The sequence below is a fragment of the Cygnus atratus genome, chromosome 12 (genome assembly GCF_013377495.2).
Source record: "Cygnus atratus isolate AKBS03 ecotype Queensland, Australia chromosome 12, CAtr_DNAZoo_HiC_assembly, whole genome shotgun sequence".
Classification (NCBI taxonomy): Eukaryota; Metazoa; Chordata; class Aves; order Anseriformes; family Anatidae; genus Cygnus; species Cygnus atratus.
In genome coordinates this window covers 20,184,209-20,204,808 of record NC_066373.1, presented here as the reverse complement: position 1 = coordinate 20,204,808, position 20,600 = coordinate 20,184,209, and the positions used below count along the sequence as shown (strand labels likewise).

Below are 20,600 nucleotides of genomic sequence, written 5' to 3'. Positions count from 1 at the left end.
CTGATAAAAATTCCCTCCTTCAGTGGTCAGCAGGCTTCATTGTTCTTAATTTTGCTCCTAGGAAAGCTGCTTCCAGCTGGAATTCGGGGGGAACTTCTGCAAACGTACGTGGCATTTTGGTTCTTTGTTCATTATAGGGATTACATTTGCTTTTTACATCCAAATCATAAAAATCAAGAGCACCAGCAGACCTGTAACATTTTGAGTTGTTAAACAGACAGTTATTTTATGTGATCATATAAAGCATGGGGAGGTTAAAAAGTCCCCAGTGCAACCACAGGAAAGAGACCAAAATTGCAAGTTATGTTCTTTCCTCTTCGCATCCTGCTTTTTCATCTTCTCAACAAGGAACTGAGGGGAGGTGGCTGACTTTAAATCAGAGATGAAATCATAATAAAGACTTAGCTGACAAGGAAACAAAAGCCTCACAATAATCCATTCTTGGAAAACCACAGCTTTCTTAACGTTAGGCATCAACTTTTTTAGGATTGTGCTGGTGTTCAGAAGCAGCGTGGTATTTCCAGAGCCCATATGTGACACAGCTGTTTAACCCTGCCTCAGCTCCTCGTTGATTGCATGTGGTGCTGCACCAGCCTCGCACACCGCGCATTACCGAGCTGATGACTGACCCAGATGAACAGGACACAAAAACACTCTCGGACCGCGGATGCCCTGATGGTGCTGTGGTAGACAGGCCCTTCCTTCCTCTTTTCCTAAATAGCTTGGATGGGGCTGGGGGACGCTCCTGGAGACCAGCACACCCGGCGGCACGGCCGGCTTGGGGCTCGGCGGCGGCGGCCCCTGGGATGCCCGCAGAGGAGCCTGGCCCCGGGGGTGCGGAGGAACGGCGCCCGGTGCTCGGCGCTCCCCGGAGCTCCGGGTTCGCCCTTGAAGAAAGCTGGGGCGTCGCCAGGGCCGCGCAGAGCTCCGGGGAACTGCGGCGGGGCGCCGAGGAGAGGGCGGGGAACGAGGGACCGGACCCCGGGCAGCTCCGCTCCGCCCCCCGCCCCTCAGCCGGGGTCGCCGCCGGGGGCCGCGCTCCTCCCCCGGCGACGTCTCCTGCGGGCCCGGGGCCGCCGGCCGAGGTAGGAGGTCCGGGGCCGGGAGCCTGAGCGGGCCCGAGGGAGGAGCCGCGGCCGGGGAGGGACGGGGGGGCTCGTTGGCCTCCCGGCCTCAGTCAGCGGAGCGAGCCTGCGGGGGAGGCCGGGGGAGGTGGGAACAAGATGGAGGGGCGGCGGGCATGGGCGCTGCGGCGGGCGGCGGCTGCAGGCCCGGGGTGCGCGGGGCCGGGGCCGAGCCGGCGGCGGGCCCCTGGGTGCCGTGTCACCTCCGGGCCGCGGGCTGTGGCCTTCTGACCGCCCTTTTGGGCGTAACGTCTGGTACCGGCGTCGTAGGAGAACTGAAACAAAAAGAAACGCGAAGCGTGGCGGCGGTGGTTGCTGCAGACGGCTTGTATTTTGTGCTCAGCCTGCTGCAGTCAGAAAGATTGCAGTAAATCTTAATGCGCTAAGGGCGTGCCGATTAATTTCATTTTGTTTGTGCTTTTGTAGTGAGTCGGAGGAAGCATCCTTAAAGCTGGACCAAATTCAGAAGGTACCGCTGTAACGTGCCGCCCCAGGTGTCTCTACCAGGGAACCAGCTCTGCTATTCAGCTGTTCTCCGAGCGTCAGCCCTTTTTTCTTTCCTAACTGGAAGTCTGGTCCTTCTGGCTTCAGTGCCAGCTAGCTGACGCAAGTGACCTGTAACTCCTGAATATGTTCTCTGAAATGGAAAACCTAGCTAGGAAAAGAAATAAGTTTGTGCTCAATTGATAGATTAAAAAAGACAATTGGGTAGGGCTACCGTTTTTTAAGTGATAAGAAACTTGTGGCCAGCCCTTCACAGATACTTAATAATTTAGCCAGCTTCTACATCCTACAGGAACCTGATGCTTCACCTTTGGGTTTCTTTGCTCACAAAACGTTATTTCATGTGTATTAGAATTAGGTTGGTTTAGGAAAAGAAGCCAGTTTGAGTGGGGGTGTGTGGGGGACACATTATGGTGCTTGCAGGTGAGCAAGAGGCTGAATTAGGCTGGAAAAAAAAAAAGAACAGACTTGATGCAGGAAAGAAAGGATGGGTAGATAGTGTTTATTTGTTGGTTATTGATACCCATGAGGTTGACTATCTGAGGTAACAATCCCATTTTTCAAATGCAGAATTGTTCATTTTTAGGAATATGCTGAGACATCTCTGTGGCAGAACAGAGTGTTTTCAACTTCTGGTAAACTTTCTGAGTTTCCTGAAGCGTTCTGTGTCATTAAGTCCTCTCAGATGGAGAACCCGTGGGTTTTGGTAGATGCTAACAACTGTTGCAGGTCTATCCACCCAGGTAGTTAGAGATTCTCTAGCATTTCGTTTGACTGCCAACCAAATCTTTAAACCTCAAAATAGTTATACTTTCCTTTATCCCTTCACAGCAACCTGTGTATCCTCTGGCTTAGCCATAAAGCATGCAGTAAGTGTTAGGAAAGTTGAGGGGAAACCAATTGCAAAGCAGATTTCCAGATGAAGAATAAATTCTCTTTCTGTAAGAGAAAACGTAAGGGAGAGGGAAAATCTGAAGTAGTTGCTGAACCTGGCTTTGAAAGCTCATCAGGAGCCCGGCTTGCTTTAGGTGTCAGGAAAACTAGGCTCATGTAGTTAGCTTTGATCCTCAGCAAGATCTGTGTGGTGCTGTCCTGTCAGTGCTGCAAAGCCTTCGTACTGAAGAACTTTGCATGAGAAGTTCTCTGGATTTAGCCCAAAGAGAAGCAGCAAATTCAGCACTCTGGCCATTGGTTTAGTCTGAGATTGTGCTGAGCTGGTGCAGGACACACTCAAGTCGGTTTCCTTCTCGTTGGGAGGAAGAACTGGATTCTGTACCAGTTACAGGTTCAGAGTGCTGGTGTAAATGTTATTCTGGCTGGAAACCTGGTTACTTGTTGCTGTGTTAAAAAGAAATACTTTTCTTCTTGTTTTTCAACATTACCAGACTAGTGTGCTTTCTACAAGTTGTATATTTTGTTTTTGTTTTCTTGCTGCTCCAGGAAGAACAGAACAGCCATTTGTTTATTACTTTGAGCTTGGATTTTATTGAGAGACACAATGGAAGCAGAGTGTGTCACTTTGTTACCAACCAACATGCACTGTTATTCTTATACACTGCTGTGTCCTAAGCCTGACCAAAAAAAAAGAAAAAAGCTACTGTGGTAAAATTAGGAACTGTGATATTTTATTTGGGCTGGCATGAAGATGAAGGAAGTAGTGAGAGGAATGCAACTATTTGAAGAATTTCCTGCTGTGTGTCTATGGAGCTGTAGAGCATATTTGCTACCTGTCCCAAAGAGCACGTTTTTGTTCACTGTCAGCAGTGCTTGGGTACTAGAAAGATTCGGATAATTTGGAGCCAGCCATTTTAGTGCAAAAGAAAACTTTCACAATAGCTACGTTTTAATACGAAACTGTCTGTGATAGTGCTTCACTTAAACCTTGCGCTGGGGAGAGCTGTTCAAGAAACCTCCTCAGCCTGAGCCAACTGTGAGTCTATTACATGCTGTGTGTGGTAAAATCCGTTCTAGAGACTGGAAAATCAAATGCTTGACTATTAGATAGGGGCAAAGTTATATGTGCAACAATAACTCTGAGCCTTCAGTGTGTATGTGATTATATTTTTAATCATGTCGTGTGCTTTCTTTCTTCCTGCAAGACCTTTCCTGATGTGTTGTGCAGAAGGAAAGGTATTTGTGTAACGAGCAAGCTTGTTCGTATTGTTCAGTGCCGAGTCCTTTTGCGTTATTTACTGAACGCTCCTTGGACTCCGCTGTCTGTTTTGAGTTTCTTCATTTCTTCACTTCATGGGTTTTTCTCTGATCCCAGTGCTCTGAATCACGGTGTTTCACTGGTATTGAGCTTACTTTTGCAATATGAGATGAGGATATTTTTAGTATCCCTGTCCTCCTAGTATTAAAATATTTGTAAAGTTGAAAGTATCTTCTTGCTGTATCAAACTCAAAACCAAAGATTTATTTTTCAGTGTTTGTTGTGCTCAAACACTGTATGTAAACAGAGCTGTGGTTGAGTTCGGTTGTTATTGTGAGGGATCAGGATTTTTGCAGATAATCTTTTCTAGATTGTAGGTTGGGTGTCCGGAAAAGTTAGAATAGTAACTTATTTCTAAAAAGTGTGGTTTAAGTGGCTGGCTTAACAGCACACAACCAGTAGTAGCAAAATAAGGGGTAGGATTTTTTTTTTTTTTTTTTTAGGGGAGCATTCAGGTGTGTGTTTTTTTTTTTTTAAGGAAAGAAGCTATAGTATCTCTTCATCTAGTCTCCTGCCTTGCTCACTGTACTTGCTGACACCTGCAACACTGTGCCCTGTATGTTCTTTAATATGTAATGTGTGATAATTCCAAAAAGAATTTTTGTCACCGGTGACATTGGTGGCACTAATGGTTAGCCACACGTGGGGGGATGTCTCAGCAATGAGAGGGTTTGGGTAGTGCCAGCAAGTGAATGAGGTGGAAGAGGCCTGATTCCAGAGAGATCATTCTCTGGGTCAGGCATCTACCTTGGGCTGGAGATTTTTAACTGCATTTAACGGGGCTGTGATTCCACGACTCCTAGAGAGCCAGTGGAGGCAGTGTTTCTATTTGTGGCTCCTTTAGCATAACACAGCTGAAACTGGGAGCTCCTTCTTCATAAACAGCCACGAGCATGCTACCTGCAGCGTTTGCTGCTTTGCGCAGCATCTCCTGGCTCCTGCTGAGTTTCCTGTGGCCCACGTAACTTCCACCTGGGAAGACAGAATGCCCTGGTAGGGTTGCCAGCTCACGCTCTGCTGATGGAATTTTCTGAGGAAGCATTCCTCTTGACCTGCCCTTTCTGATCTTTCCTATGCTTGTTCCTTTCCCGCCTCTGCCTCCTCGTACAAATAGAGTTGTTTTGCTTGTCTGGTCGCAGTCCCACCCCCCCGTACACTGACATCCCTGTATTTCTGATTCCTTGCTTTTGGTGTGTCCCGTTTATTCCCAGTCCCAGTTCTCTCTTCTGCCTCCTCTTTCCGTCCCCATGGCTCTTCCTGTCCGGGGCAGTGGTTGAGTCACCATCCCTGGAGGTCTCCCAGAAGCATGTAGATGTGGAACTTAGGAGCATGGTTCAGTGGCGGACTTGTCAGTACTAGGTTAAAGGCTGGACTGGATGGTCTTAGGGGTCTTTTTGAACCTGAGTGATTCTACAATTCCTGCTCACTGTAGCCAGACCTTGGTTTGACAACCCCAATCTTCTGCCAACTGAAATCTTCGTGCAAGTGTTTCAACATGTAGGAAAATGGAGAGAAGTAATAACAAGCAAATAATTTATGGCAAGAATTAGGACAAAGAGAAGATACCTGGCAGATCTGTAAATTACAGTCTACCAGTTATATTTGAGGCTCTGCTTGGTTGTTCTCCTGGAGCCATGTGCAAGGCTGTATAAACAAGGTAATTGCTTGAGACTAAGATAATACGCTGTAGAATCAGATAGAAACTTCAATCTTTCGTTGGTATTACTTGCCCCTCCCTGTTCAGTCTTCTGGATTCATCCTCTGGTCTGTACTGTGGTTTCAGCTGCATTTTCACTACCTATAAGCTATCTGTTTTTGTGGAAAGGAAAGAGAAACATTTTTTTTCTTCTTTTTCCCAGTGACTGTTCCTCTCTTTTATTACTCTGATAGACTCTAGAACTGTAATTCAAAGCAGCAAGAGTTGCATCAACCAAAACTTAACTTAAATATCTTTTTCAGGATCATAACCAGCCAAGATGCCCATCAGGGTTGATGATGTGATGCAGCTGCTGTGCCGTGTTTCCCAGGAGAAGGGAATGAAAGCTGCTGTGAAACACTCTGGTCGAGGAGCACTGGTGGCAGGTGCAACAGCGTTTCTTGGGGGCTTGATGGGAGGCCCACCTGGTATCGCTGTAGGTAAGTGTGTTTTGATTTAGGAGTAAGAAGTGTGGTTAAGTCCCTGAGTGAAGAAACTAGTAAGTCTTATGTAGCAGCTACAAGTTGAAGTAAAGGGGTGTGTAGTGGCAGGATTTCATGCAACCGAGCTGTTTCAAGATGGCATTTAGTATTTTAGCTGTTCAGAAGGGTGCTTTTAAGAAGGTATGCATCAAAAGGCATGTGTAGGTGTTTCCTTTTTGGGGTGACAGAGAATTTGCTGATATAAACTCATTTGCTGAGAACAGAAAATCATAAAAAGATTAGAAGTTTAGATAGTATTGGCTCCTTTGAAGCCCTTTGAACGAGCTACTAGAAGGTTGTTTGCTTTAGATGGGTAGTGCTGGTTCCCATATGCTGAGGTGCACCAGTGTCAGAAGTGTAGCACAAACCTTAGAGCAAGCTAACAGGCTCTGAGCTTGTTATTGTGAGCTCTGCTCCGGCACTGCAGTGAGGGAGTGGAAATGGGGGGGTGAGGCAGTGGCAGGAGCGTGAGATACAGTGGTAGCAGTCATGGTGGGTGAAGAAGAGCAGCAAAATAGTGTTTTATTTCTGTATTTTAAAGCTACCTGCTGTCCGTTTCTTGGTGAACTTTCTTCCCCCATCTGGGATTCTTTCTAAAAATTACAGAAAGGCCAGAGTGTAATAGTAAAGGACTGTCTCCTCTGTACCTGTTGAACTACACTGCGCTGGGGAGTTTGAAAGGTGCCTCGGCACTGAAGTCGCATGTGCCTCGGCCCTTGAATAGTCTTTGCTCTTGTGAGCACTTCCATAAATTTACAGGGCTTATTGATATTGGAGTAAATGGCAATCTCTGGGCAGCATTGTAAATTGTGTGAGTTGCTGTTGAAAAGCATTGTTCCGTAAGTTTGGTAGCCCTTTGAAACAGAATGTCAGTGTAGGGTCGTGACACCGACATTTTGTTGTTAGTGGTCATAATCACATCAGCCATGTGGGATCGTTCATCTTGATGACCTGGAACCACGCTCCTTACCAGAGCATTTCTTGGTCAGCTGGGGTGGGGTGTTGATTTGGTAGGTGAAAGGTTGAATGTGTGTGAATAACCCCACAAAGTTGATGGTCTTAATCTCTGTTAGCTACCTTCTGAGGTGTGGACTTTGTGGGTGCAGTGGGAAGCTGTTAATTTGGGCCTTGGCAGAAGCAGAAAGCTTTGATCATTCTGGGAATCTATAGTAAGAGATTATATGTTAATGGCCACTGATGAGGCGGTTGTTAGTGCTTGTGTTTTCCTTGGGGAGGGATTTAGGTAATAATAGAGCATATCCTGAGGAGACCAGCGCCTTAAGGAATGCTGTTTTGTTTCTGATTTATAGCTTGAAACTGTTAGCTTTGATTGTGTGGAGTTCCTCTGTGATTGTTGTTGATGGAAAAAGCTGTAAAAATCCTTCTTGGTGCTTTGAGCGAACATCATGTGTAAACCTTGTTGAAAGTAAACATGCCTTGTCCACACAACTCTGCACTGATTTCTTATACAGGTGGGAATGCCTGATGAGGCCTCTGGATAGCAGTTCAGGTTTTACCATTATTTGCTAGGGAGTAACATCTCTCTCTGTTTTCTAGGAGGAGCACTTGGTGGATTGCTTGGTGCCTGGATGAATAGTGGACAGTTCAGGCCAGTCCCTCAGATTTTATTGGAATTGCCTCCTGCCGAGCAGCAGAAACTCTATGATGAAGCAATGGCTATTCTCAAGCGCTTAGACTGGACAGATGTCGTTCAGCTGACTGCTCTCATAATGGGAAATGCTGGTCTCCAGCAGAAGTTGGCAGGAGTGGTGATGAATTACCTCTCCAGAGAGCTAAGAGCAGAGATACAGTATGGAGAATAAACCTCTCCAGATGAGGTTTTTACATTGTAATGAATTCTACTCTGGCAATTGTGACTTTTCAAAATAGTAATTATTAGTTATGAAGTTAGGCAGATCTAAGTATCTTTTTTTTGTTGTTTGTTGTTTGTGAAACTAGTCTTTTTTATTATCCTGTTTATGTAATTATGACTTGCCATGTAATTTTGAATTAATGTGCACCGGAATTGAGTTCAAAATCACTGAAGGGGGAGTTACACTTCTCAAATGGTAATGTAGGTAAAACTAGGTTAAAAAAAAAAAAAGTCACTGTATTTTATTCAGGAGATGTAAAGCATTTCCACAAACAGGATTACATTTCTTCTGTAATGGCCCATAGGTGCCAAAGTAGCTAAGGAACACTGAATAATTTTATCTTTTGAGTCCTACAAAGGAGAGTTATGAGAAAGTACTTCTACTGTGAATTCAAAAATTTCAAGCCTTTATTTTTTGAGATATTTTTTCTTGAGTATTCCTTTCTGGAAGAAGTGAAGCCAATACCTAAAGAGACAAAGCAACAGGAAACTACTGTACATAATTAGTTGTTCCTGGTGTCCTAGAATGGGAAGGTATGGCAAGAAGACTATTAAAAGGGGAGGGGGGGAAATCTGCCATTTTTATACTATCTCTAGTATTAGCTTGTCATTTTAGCATCGGTTTCCCACCTGAATCTGAACATCTGGTCCTCTGTTTTCATTAAAATATTCCTAAGCATCATCATTATGGCCTATGTTTTGCTTTAGAGTAAATGAACTCTCTAAGAACTGGGCACTTAATACCTTAGCAAGTAGTTCACCATTCGTTTAAAGGTGCTTGAGAAACAAGTTTGTAAGTAGAAAAATGTGCAGATGTACCTTTTTTTTTTTTTAATATTGGAACAAGTGAAACTGCTCTGATAGTTTTGTTTTTCCCCTAAAACAAAGATTTCTCTGTGTGTTTCTTTGAGGTTTATCAAAGTTGAATTTTCAGTGGGGAAGCTTTTAACTCAAAAGTTGCTGTTGTATACATCTGATTAATTTACTTCTGCAGGTATATGTTGTCATTAGTAAATACTGTTTATTTCCCTGCCTGGAGCGCAGGGCAATGATTCTTCTTCTCATCATTTGAAAACACTTTTTCAGTGAAGTGAAAGACAGAAGCAAATGGTAAGTGGGAACTTCCTACCTTGTAGTAGTTTCATAATACAAACCTAAAATCAGTGGTTTTTTTTCAGTTTAATTGACAGATTACACACACTGCAGTTTGCTTTTTAAGGCTTCACATGCTCTGTATACCCATAAAATACTATTTTTATGAAGGCAGATACTTTTATTTGCAATTTTGTGATTATTTCACAAATTAAGTTCACTCTTTCTAAAATAACACCCTGCTAATGGCAGCAGATGACTGAATGATACATTAAAGAGAGAGCCTGGCCCTCTTGCAATTGGCAGTTTGAACACAGACATGAAAAAATTTGACATCCAACTACGAAGTACACCGTAGAAAAGACGTTGGTTTCAATGAATTTATAGTAGTAGCCACTATTTAAACAGATCACCAGCAGATTTCACAATGGTTTCAGACATCAGGATAGTGACTTTCATTTTATATAGGTATTCATAAACTGGGGCCCAGAATTCAGGTACAGAATTCATTTGTATGGCTCATGCCAGTGTCATAGCCATGAAATGGAGCTTACATTATGTGAATACCAGTCCTGCCCTGTCCAATGTTACTCTGTTTCCTAGGGTATTCTTTCAAATGCTTTTTATTAGACACTTAGAAATGTTAAACTGTTTTTAATCACAAACTTTCAGCCTTCACTGTAGTGTATAGGGATTATGAGCTAGAAGTATATGAAGAGGAACCTAGTCTAAGTTGTTCGGAATTTTGCTGGGGGCCAGTCTAGCTTATGTTAAACCTTACTGCCACTGAGCTCTTGAGGAGCTTCATACTCTGTGCTACAGAGTAACATGCTCTTAGCCATTATAAATTGAACTTACACAGGTTTTCAGGTGACTTGAAGTAGAGTCAAAAAGAAGTGATTGAATTGTTTGTTCTCTGTATCGCTATTTAATAGGTTTAATGTACATGGAACTCCTTGGAAGGTGGCAGCTACCTGTTTTCAGAGTGGTAGGAATAGGTTTGCAGCAAGATTTGCAGTTTGGTCTGAAATACTTTTCACTGCTGGTAATAGAGGAAGAAAAGAATGCAGCTCAGCTGTTCATCTCAAGTGAATTTGGACATACAAGAAGTAGTAAATAACCATCTGTAGTTAAGGAGACCTTGATATGTAGCTACTGTGGGAGAATGGGCATGGGAACCCACAACATTCAATGTTTTTATTTTAACAATTTATGGCAGTTCATGCTGTTGAATGCTGCAGAAAGATCAAATTATTCCATATTTTTCTGACTACGGACTCAGGCTATAGTGTCCAGGTCACCACAGTATTTGCATCTTAGCATTATTGGGGTATTTGGGCAAGTTAAAAGAACTGTTCAGCAAATTTGATCATCTGAGGAAAAGACCTGTGCGAGAATGTGTTAATATCAGTCTGTTACTGTTCTTCCGTACGTACGTGGCTGTCCACCACTGCATCCCTTGTCATTATTGGAAAGAGCCACAAGCAGGGGATGACATCCTCTGAAATCCATTCCAGCTGTATAATGTCCAGGCTAAGTGTAGAACAGAGACATCACCTAGGAAACAAGGTAAAGCAGTGCCAGCAGTTTCAGGAAGCAGCTGAGAGTCACTATGGGGAGATGTACATATTTATATAACGAATCCATCTGTGATGCTGGTTATTAACCTGTGTTGGTTGTAGATGTGACAGAATCAAGCTAGATTTTTCACTGGCAGATGGTGTATTTTTAGGTAATTTTTCTCCTCTGTTCTTTTTTTAGCTATCTGATTTAAAAATGGAAAGCGAGCATAATTATCAAGTGTTACGTTAGCAAAGAGAGGGAATTTTTATTTATATGCTTTATTTAAAAGTAATCCTGAATTCCAACATAGATTAGTCATTGAGATATGCCATCTAGTGGCAATTAGCTTAATTCTTAAATTCAGCCTATCTCTGCTGCCTCTATGGATAACGCAGCTATTTTTTTCTATAAAAAGTGGGGATAATTTTATTTTTTCTATTAGTCTGTTAAATCCTTGGCTTCAATGAATTTGCATTAGATCACAAATATCAGCCCAGCTATGACTAGCATTCAAGTGCGTTCCCTGGTTAAGTTTTTTTTCTTTTTTAGTGGTATTTATCTCATGTGAGCTATGACTGCCTGAAATTTACTGCAGCTGTGTGTCACTTTTCATTGCAATGAGAAAATGCGCAATCAGAAAGAGGAGGGCAGTTCTGCCCTTATGATTACTGAAGGACAGGTGGATTTTGTGAGCTGAGCTCCAGCCAGTTTGGAAAGAATGAATGACCGCTGGTGAGTTGACAAGCCAGGTGAAGCCACAGGCTCTGCCTGGGCCCTGCTGCCTTAGGAACAGCGCTTACTACTCACATATGGCTGGCTGGTCCGTGCTTAATTGCTGTTCATGTGGGTCCTGCTCCCCTCTGGGCTTCAAAGCTGTCATTTTGATACCTGCTATTATCATCAAGTCGGAAAGACTTAGGTTATAAGCAGCATTAAGTCATTTCTTGGTGAAGTTTACCAGCCACGTCTCATACTGTTTGTGGTTAACCAGCCTCTATTCCTGACAGCTTTTGTTTTGTGTAAGCCTAGTTTTCACAGCTCATGTTTTTGTTAAGTCAGTGCTTCATAGATTTCCATTGCAAGTCAAGTATTTGCTATGAAATCCAAATAAGTTACAAAAAATTTAGAGATACTAAAGACTGGGCAGTTTCTGAGAATCCTATGAAATTTCTGTGCTGCTGCATTGCCAAGTCAGTCATCCAACAGGAACAGCAGTATTAGAAAGCTGTGTGACACAAAGAGCCTCCCTCAACTGAACGCTGCTTTGGGAGAGGCTTCTGGTACAGCACTATGATGCCTCTGTTTTGAGAGGCTTGCGCGTGATTTTCCCTTTGAGCCTTCTACAATTGCTCACTGAAGATTCCAGTGTCTTTGTTAAAATTGTTCGGTTTGTTCCTGTAGAAAGTTACATAAAAGTCACTGACAGTATTTGTGTTCATGCAGCAAGAGAGCAAAACTCATGCTTCTTTTATAGCTAAAATCAAAATTGGTTCAAACAGACAACAAGTTTAATAAACAATGATGACAGGAGCAAGGTGAATGACAGGCATCAACTTTTCACACCAGAGAACTGCTTAAAAAGGAAGTTAAAAAAAGATTTAACTGTGAACTGATTTGGATATTATTTGGTTAATAGTGTACATACAATGCAACCTGTTTATTACCCTACTATTACCTAATTAACAAAAAAACAAATATCCTCCATGTCAAAGGTAGGTAAATCATTCAAATATTGGTCTATGCTACATGCACTGCTGAAATTTTAGTTCAGTTGGCTTTTGCTTTGCAGGCCAATGTTCTGTTAGTAACTTTAGCAACTGCCAAGCCCGTTCATGATGGCAGGACAATGCTGTTGCATAGCAATGCTCTCAAAATTCCAGGTTTGCATGTACCAATGGTGAAGAGAAGCTGAACATTGTGTTAGGTTAAGTGAGGCCCAAGAGCACCCTTGTCCTTGCCAGGCTTAAGGAGCATTTGGCTGTGAGAATTCTGTCCTTGCTAGTCGCTGTCAGAGTGCAGACTTTCTGAAGGGTCTTGTTCCCAACTGCATCTGAGACTTCTAAGCTCAGCCCTCTGGGACTCTCCTCTCCAAGAGGAGAACTAGAACCACACCTTCAGCTAAGGACAGGGAACAGGGTGCTAGAGTGGTGCACCATGGTGGCATGCTCTGCTGGCTGCAGCATTGGCTAATTATCATCATATCATATCATATATAGAATGGCTCAGGTTGGAAGGGACCTTAAAGATCATCTAGTTCCAACCCCCTGCCATAGTGTTCTGCAGGGTGTATGCCTTGCCAACAGAGAAGGGTCTGCTGGCTCAGAGAGTTTGTCTTTGTCACATCAGTTCTCACCTCTTAGCCTAGCATGCAAGGTAACACAAATCAGCATTATGTTGGCAGTTTTTGAAGGTCATCTCCCTGTTCTTCCAGGACTGCAAACCAGTGGCTGTAAAGGGCTTTGCTGGTGAAGAGCAGTCACAAACCTGAGTCTTCATCTTTCAAATACAACTTATGAGCTGCTGACAAGAGGGGGTGCTGTGTAGCTGTCTTTGTACGGTTTCCTTCTTTCCAGGCACAAAAATAGTATCTGGGTTTCCTCTAGGTGCAGGCTGGTTCTCTTCCCTCCCTGCCTGTGCTGCAAGTGCCTTCTCACTTTGAACAAAGGATTGTTTTGGAGACAAGTTTTGCTGATCGACTTCTGGCAGTTTGTTTAAGGAAGCTGACTGATCGGCTGCAGCAAGAATTTTCTGGGTGACTTGGGCAGTCACTCAGCTCCCCCCAGTGACCTGCTTTTAGGTGGGATGGCAATGACAGTGCCAAGTTACTGGTGGAGAGCTGTGCAAGGTGACAGTTACGTCAGCATTGTGTTGTTATTATTTGATCATTTTGTGCAATATTGTTTGAGATATTTCCAGTTGTGTGGTGTGTGATACTGTCCACTATAACTTGATTATATGCCACTGTACCCTGGCAGAACTGCATTCCCCTCTTACAGCTCACGCTTCATAGCTCCTGTCATATGTGTTTCAGTGCACCAAAACACAGGTGAGTAGGAATTGGTGCTATCACCTCCTCCTGTTAACATTCATCTCACTTTTAGAGAGGAAAGCTCATGGTCCAGAGAGCTTGGGTGTGCTAGGATAGCTCTTCTTTGGAAGTGAAATTCTGCTCAGTACACATAGCGTAAAAAGCTACCAAGACTCAATGTGTTCGTATTTCTTTCAGATGACAGCTATTTGATGATTGCAACCCAGTGACTAGACGATGATGGTTAGTATGCCTTTTTCCTTTTTGGTTGTCTTATAGAAAATTATTGTTATAAAACTAAGTAATAGATCTCATGGAAGGGAAAGGTGATTGTATTATTCAAAGTCACTAAGCAAGTTGATTTTATACAGTCATACTCCCATGATGTATCTTTTCAAATAGTCTGACCAGGATTGCTTCTGTATAACATGAAGGACAAGTCAAATCTTCATCTCCCAGCTTCTTCTTGATTGCCAATGATGAATTAACTTTTTGGGCTAATCTTTTATCTCCCTTAAGATATCTTTTATAATCTTTTACTATTGTTTTACTGTTAGTCTTTCTGTTATCCTGTTAGCCCGCTGGGTTAACAGAAGGAATGGCATGTGTGATTTGCTGCCACCTTTGACATCGTCTTTATATCAGAGTGCAGGGTTTTCTGTTAGCAAGAAGTCTGTGCTGTGGTCTTATCAGAGAGGGGTCTTCTGGGCTCAATGGAAACAGCACACCCTTCAACTTGATGAAAGGGCACCCCTTCTAATCAATATAGGCTTCTTTTTTAACTGATGTTCCGGTGTTTTGGTGTTTTCACACACACCTATTTCCAGTCGTACACCATTTATACCAATTTCAGTTAAAAAATATGCAATTTCATGTGGAAATTCACTTCCTTTTTTTTTTTTTTTCCCAGTTACTGCAGCAGCTTAAGCAGTGATAACAGGGGAAATATGGCCAGGTTCACAGGGTTTATCCTGTGCAGATGCATTGGTATATTGGTATGACCTATTGAGCTCTGTCTACACTAGCAGTTCAGCAGCAACAGCGCAACTAGACGACGATTGCTGGTAATGTAAAAGGAATGCGTATTTTTCCCCCGGAGTAAATGCTCCTATGGAGAAAGCACTAGCTTCTTAGAAAGGCTGATGTTGCTTGACCAGCTGATATATAACTCAAGACTAATTGAACAGCAGACTTTCAGCAGGGTTAGAAAGCTTTAAAAAATAATAATAATAATAAAAAAGCTTTGTATTGCAGTGAACTAAAGCTATTAGACCCTAATTAAAACATGAGGTTTCATCTTTACCTTTCTAGAGATCACAGAAATCTATGTATTTTTCAGGGTGTAAGCCAGAAATCAAACATTCATCACATAATTGCAGTAAGTCCATGCTAATACTTCTCATTAAGTATGATTTATGAATTCCAAAAGAGCCGAAGACATAAATATATGAAATTATTCTGAAGTCTGCAAAAATGAAGGCATTTGTTTCTTTGGATGATTACGCAGCAGCTTTTGACATTTGGTAAAGACATTGCGTTTCAACAGCTGTACCTTTGTGATCCTCTCAAAATGGTGTGGTTTCATCTAATATCACTGGTGATCTTTCAAGAATGATACTGTTTCATCTGTCTGCAGAGAAAGTAGTGTGGCTTGGTGGAAAGGCCCATTTTGCAGGGCCTTTGAAGAGAGGTGTTGGCTCTTCTGCTTGTTTGCTGGGTGACCTTGAGTAACTTACCGTCTCTTTCCTGAATGCATTTTCTTTACACACTTTACAATCTATCAATAGGAAATGGTGTGTTACAAAAAATGTAATGGTACTATTATTCGGATAATTTGGAGCCAGCCATTTTAGTGCAAAAGAAAACTTTCACTTTCACAATAGCTACGTTTTAATACGAAACTGTCTGTGATAGTGCTTCACTTAAACCTTGCGCTGGGGAGAGCTGTTCAAGAAACCTCCTCAGCCTGAGCCAACTGTGAGTCTATTACATGCTGTGTGTGGTAAAATCCGTTCTAGAGACTGGAAAATCAAATGCTTGACTATTAGATAGGGGCAAAGTTATATGTGCAACAATAACTCTGAGCCTTCAGTGTGTATGTGATTATATTTTTAATCATGTCGTGTGCTTTCTTTCTTCCTGCAAGACCTTTCCTGATGTGTTGTGCAGAAGGAAAGGTATTTGTGTAACGAGCAAGCTTGTTCGTATTGTTCAGTGCCGAGTCCTTTTGCGTTATTTACTGAACGCTCCTTGGACTCCGCTGTCTGTTTTGAGTTTCTTCATTTCTTCACTTCATGGGTTTTTCTCTGATCCCAGTGCTCTGAATCACGGTGTTTCACTGGTATTGAGCTTACTTTTGCAATATGAGATGAGGATATTTTTAGTATCCCTGTCCTCCTAGTATTAAAATATTTGTAAAGTTGAAAGTATCTTCTTGCTGTATCAAACTCAAAACCAAAGATTTATTTTTCAGTGTTTGTTGTGCTCAAACACTGTATGTAAACAGAGCTGTGGTTGAGTTCGGTTGTTATTGTGAGGGATCAGGATTTTTGCAGATAATCTTTTCTAGATTGTAGGTTGGGTGTCCGGAAAAGTTAGAATAGTAACTTATTTCTAAAAAGTGTGGTTTAAGTGGCTGGCTTAACAGCACACAACCAGTAGTAGCAAAATAAGGGGTAGGATTTTTTTTTTTTTTTTTTTTTAGGGGAGCATTCAGGTGTGTGTTTTTTTTTTTTTTAAGGAAAGAAGCTATAGTATCTCTTCATCTAGTCTCCTGCCTTGCTCACTGTACTTGCTGACACCTGCAACACTGTGCCCTGTATGTTCTTTAATATGTAATGTGTGATAATTCCAAAAAGAATTTTTGTCACCGGTGACATTGGTGGCACTAATGGTTAGCCACACGTGGGGGGATGTCTCAGCAATGAGAGGGTTTGGGTAGTGCCAGCAAGTGAATGAGGTGGAAGAGGCCTGATTCCAGAGAGATCATTCTCTGGGTCAGGCATCTACCTTGGGCTGGAGATTTTTAACTGCATTTAACGGGGCTGTGATTCCACGACTCCTAGAGAGCCAGTGGAGGCAGTGTTTCTATTTGTGGCTCCTTTAGCATAACACAGCTGAAACTGGGAGCTCCTTCTTCATAAACAGCCACGAGCATGCTACCTGCAGCGTTTGCTGCTTTGCGCAGCATCTCCTGGCTCCTGCTGAGTTTCCTGTGGCCCACGTAACTTCCACCTGGGAAGACAGAATGCCCTGGTAGGGTTGCCAGCTCACGCTCTGCTGATGGAATTTTCTGAGGAAGCATTCCTCTTGACCTGCCCTTTCTGATCTTTCCTATGCTTGTTCCTTTCCCGCCTCTGCCTCCTCGTACAAATAGAGTTGTTTTGCTTGTCTGGTCGCAGTCCCACCCCCCCGTACACTGACATCCCTGTATTTCTGATTCCTTGCTTTTGGTGTGTCCCGTCTATTCCCAGTCCCAGTTCTCTCTTCTGCCTCCTCTTTCCGTCCCCATGGCTCTTCCTGTCCGGGGCAGTGGTTGAGTCACCATCCCTGGAGGTCTCCCAGAAGCATGTAGATGTGGAACTTAGGAGCGTGGTTCAGTGGCGGACTTGTCAGTACTAGGTTAAAGGCTGGACTGGATGGTCTTAGGGGTCTTTTTGAACCTGAGTGATTCTACAATTCCTGCTCACTGTAGCCAGACCTTGGTTTGACAACCCCAATCTTCTGCCAACTGAAATCTTCGTGCAAGTGTTTCAACATGTAGGAAAATGGAGAGAAGTAATAACAAGCAAATAATTTATGGCAAGAATTAGGACAAAGAGAAGATACCTGGCAGATCTGTAAATTACAGTCTACCAGTTATATTTGAGGCTCTGCTTGGTTGTTCTCCTGGAGCCATGTGCAAGGCTGTATAAACAAGGTAATTGCTTGAGACTAAGATAATACGCTGTAGAATCAGATAGAAACTTCAATCTTTCGTTGGTATTACTTGCCCCTCCCTGTTCAGTCTTCTGGATTCATCCTCTGGTCTGTACTGTGGTTTCAGCTGCATTTTCACTACCTATAAGCTATCTGTTTTTGTGGAAAGGAAAGAGAAACATTTTTTTTCTTCTTTTTCCCAGTGACTGTTCCTCTCTTTTATTACTCTGATAGACTCTAGAACTGTAATTCAAAGCAGCAAGAGTTGCATCAACCAAAACTTAACTTAAATATCTTTTTCAGGATCATAACCAGCCAAGATGCCCATCAGGGTTGATGATGTGATGCAGCTGCTGTGCCGTGTTTCTCAGAAGAAGGGAATGAAAGCTGCTGTGAAATTCTCTACTCAAGCAGCACTGGTGGCAGGTGCAACAGCGTTTCTTGGGGGCTTGATGGGAGGCCCACCTGGTATCGCTGTAGGTAAGTGTGTTTTGATTTAGGAGTAAGAAGTGTGGTTAAGTCCCTGAGTGAAGAAACTAGTAAGTCTTATGTAGCAGCTACAAGTTGAAGTAAAGGGGTGTGTAGTGGCAGGATTTCATGCAACCGAGCTGTTTCAAGATGGCATTTAGTATTTTAGCTGTTCAGAAGGGTGCTTTTAAGAAGGTATGCATCAAAAGGCATGTGTAGGTGTTTCCTTTTTGGGGTGACAGAGAATTTGCTGATATAAACTCATTTGCTGAGAACAGAAAATCATAAAAAGATTAGAAGTTTAGATAGTATTGGCTCCTTTGAAGCCCTTTGAACGAGCTACTAGAAGGTTGTTTGCTTTAGATGGGTAGTGCTGGTTCCCATATGCTGAGGTGCACCAGTGTCAGAAGTGTAGCACAAACCTTAGAGCAAGCTAACAGGCTCTGAGCTTGTTATTGTGAGCTCTGCTCCGGCACTGCAGTGAGGGAGTGGAAATGGGGGGGTGAGGCAGTGGCAGGAGCGTGAGATACAGTGGTAGCAGTCATGGCGGGTGAAGAAGAGCAGCAAAATAGTGTTTTATTTCTGTATTTTAAAGCTACCTGCTGTCCGTTTCTTGGTGAACTTTCTTCCCCCATCTGGGATTCTTTCTAAAAATTACAGAAAGGCCAGAGTGTAATAGTAAAGGACTGTCTCCTCTGTACCTGTTGAACTACACTGCGCTGGGGAGTTTGAAAGGTGCCTCGGCACTGAAGTCGCATGTGCCTCGGCCCTTGAATAGTCTTTGCTCTTGTGAGCACTTCCATAAATTCACAGGGCTTATTGATATTGGAGTAAATGGCAATCTCTGGGCAGCATTGTAAATTGTGTGAGTTGCTGTTGAAAAGCATTGTTCCGTAAGTTTGGTAGCCCTTTGAAACAGAATGTCAGTGTAGGGCCGTGACACCGACATTTTGTTGTTAGTGGTCATAATCACATCAGCCATGTGGGATCGTTCATCTTGATGACCTGGAACCACGCTCCTTACCAGAGCATTTCTTGGTCAGCTGGGGTGGGGTGTTGATTTGGTAGGTGAAAGGTTGAATGTGTGTGAATAACCCCACAAAGTTGATGGTCTTAATCTCTGTTAGCTACCTTCTGAGGTGTGGACTTTGTGGGTGCAGTGGGAAGCTGTTAATTTGGGCCTTGGCAGAAGCAGAAAGCTTTGATCATTCTGGGAATCTATAGTAAGAGATTATATGTTAATGGCCACTGATGAGGCGGTTGTTAGTGCTTGTGTTTTCCTTGGGGAGGGATTTAGGTAATAATAGAGCATATCCTGAGGAGACCAGCGCCTTAAGGAATGCTGTTTTGTTTCTGATTTATAGCTTGAAACTGTTAGCTTTGATTGTGTGGAGTTCCTCTGTGATTGTTGTTGATGGAAAAAGCTGTAAAAATCCTTCTTGGTGCTTTGAGCGAACATCATGTGTAAACCTTGTTGAAAGTAAACATGCCTTGTCCACACAACTCTGCACTGATTTCTTATACAGGTGGGAATGCCTGATGAGGCCTCTGGATAGCAGTTCAGGTTTTACCATTATTTGCTAGGGAGTAACATCTCTCTCTTTTTCGTAGGAGGAGCACTTGGTGGATTGTTTGGTGCCTGGATGTCTTATGGACAGTTTAGACCAGTCCCTCAGATTTTATTGGAATTGCCTCCTGCCGAGCAGCAGAAACTCTATGATGAAGCAATGGCTATTCTCAAGCGCTTAGACTGGACAGATGTCGTTCAGCTGACTGCTCTCATAATGGGAAATGCTGGTCTCCAGCAGAAGTTGGCAGGAGTGGTGATGAATTACCTCTCCAGAGAGCTAAAAGCAAAGATACAGTGTGGATAATAAACCTCTCCAGATGAGGTTTTTACATTGTAATGAATTCTACTCTGGCAATTGTGATTTTTCAAAATAGTAATTATTAGTTATAATTACTAATTATGAATGTAGGCAAATCTAAGTATCTTTTTTGTTTGTTTTTGTGAAGCTAGTCTTTTTTATTATCCTGTTATGTAATTATGACTTGCCATGTAGTTTTGAATTAATGTGCACTGGGATTGAGTTCAAAATCACTGAAGGGGGAGTTACACTTCTCTTAAGGTAATGCAGCACTAGGTAACATTTCATTAAAAAAATCATAAATTTCATTTAAAATGTCATATGTTATTTAGAAGCTGTAAGCCTGTTCATGGAAATGGTTTAAATTTCTTCTGTGAATGGCCCATAAGTAGCTGAGGCATGTTGAAGAATTTTACCTGCCGAGTCCTACAAAGGAGTTATGAGACAGTAATTCTACTTTGAATTCAAAAATCTCAAGCCTTTCTTTATTCTTTGAAATATTTTGAATATTGCTTTCTGTAAGAAGTGAAGCCAATACCTAAACAAAGGAACAGGAAGTGGAACTGTACAAAATTAAGTTGTTACTGGTGTCCTAGGGAAGGCATGGCAAGACTATTTAAAGGGGGGGGGAGGGGGAAGGGAAGGAGAGAAAGCAAATCGTAGAATCATTAAGGTTGGAAAAGACCTTCAAGATCATCTGGTCCAACCATCTCCCTACCACCACTGTCACCCACTAAACCATGTCCCTTAGCACCACGTCCAACCTTTCTTT

General features: G+C 42.8%; 2 protein-coding genes across 13 annotated transcripts; both read left to right on the top strand.

The window, feature by feature from the left end:
* The first annotated feature begins 603 nt into the window (after positions 1-603).
* On the top strand, positions 604-20,153 carry LOC118246306 (protein C19orf12 homolog). Of its 7 annotated transcripts, XM_050713172.1 has the most exons (5): positions 8,726-9,001; positions 11,096-11,278; positions 13,773-13,817; positions 17,796-17,972; positions 19,572-20,153. In XM_050713172.1, exons 4-5 carry the CDS (start codon positions 17,813-17,815, stop codon positions 19,832-19,834), a joined length of 423 nt encoding a protein of 140 aa, XP_050569129.1. In that variant the 5' UTR covers positions 8,726-9,001; positions 11,096-11,278; positions 13,773-13,817; positions 17,796-17,812; the 3' UTR covers positions 19,835-20,153. The 7 variants fall into 7 exon arrangements, with proteins under 7 accessions (XP_050569130.1, XP_050569126.1, XP_050569127.1 ...); XM_050713173.1 differs by lacking the exons at positions 8,726-9,001; positions 11,096-11,278; positions 13,773-13,817 and adding exons at positions 604-678; positions 1,551-1,593; XM_050713169.1 differs by lacking the exons at positions 8,726-9,001; positions 11,096-11,278; positions 13,773-13,817 and adding exons at positions 1,001-1,085; positions 1,551-1,593.
* On the top strand, positions 965-8,576 carry LOC118246305 (protein C19orf12 homolog). Of its 6 annotated transcripts, none has more exons than XM_035543285.2 (4): positions 988-1,085; positions 1,551-1,593; positions 5,800-5,976; positions 7,576-8,576. In XM_035543285.2, the coding sequence occupies exons 3-4, from the start codon at positions 5,817-5,819 to the stop codon at positions 7,839-7,841; spliced, it is 426 nt and encodes a 141-aa protein (XP_035399178.1). In that variant the 5' UTR covers positions 988-1,085; positions 1,551-1,593; positions 5,800-5,816; the 3' UTR covers positions 7,842-8,576. The 6 variants fall into 6 exon arrangements, with proteins under 6 accessions (XP_035399182.1, XP_035399178.1, XP_035399181.1 ...); XM_050713167.1 differs by lacking the exon at positions 988-1,085 and adding an exon at positions 1,149-1,212; XM_035543289.2 differs by lacking the exon at positions 1,551-1,593 and having other exon boundaries at positions 965-1,085.
* Positions 20,154-20,600: the final 447 nt, after the last annotated feature.

Bases quoted from the DNA above. Each gene is read 5' to 3' on its own strand.
- LOC118246306 (XM_050713173.1), top strand. From the start codon at position 17,813: ATGCCCATCAGGGTTGATGATGTGATGCAGCTGCTGTGCCGTGTTTCT. The intron at 17,973-19,571 runs GTAAGTGTGTTT...TCTTTTTCGTAG, and splicing joins CCCACCTGGTATCGCTGTAG to GAGGAGCACTTGGTGGATTG.
- LOC118246305 (XM_035543289.2), top strand. From the start codon at position 5,817: ATGCCCATCAGGGTTGATGATGTGATGCAGCTGCTGTGCCGTGTTTCC. The intron at 5,977-7,575 runs GTAAGTGTGTTT...TCTGTTTTCTAG, and splicing joins CCCACCTGGTATCGCTGTAG to GAGGAGCACTTGGTGGATTG.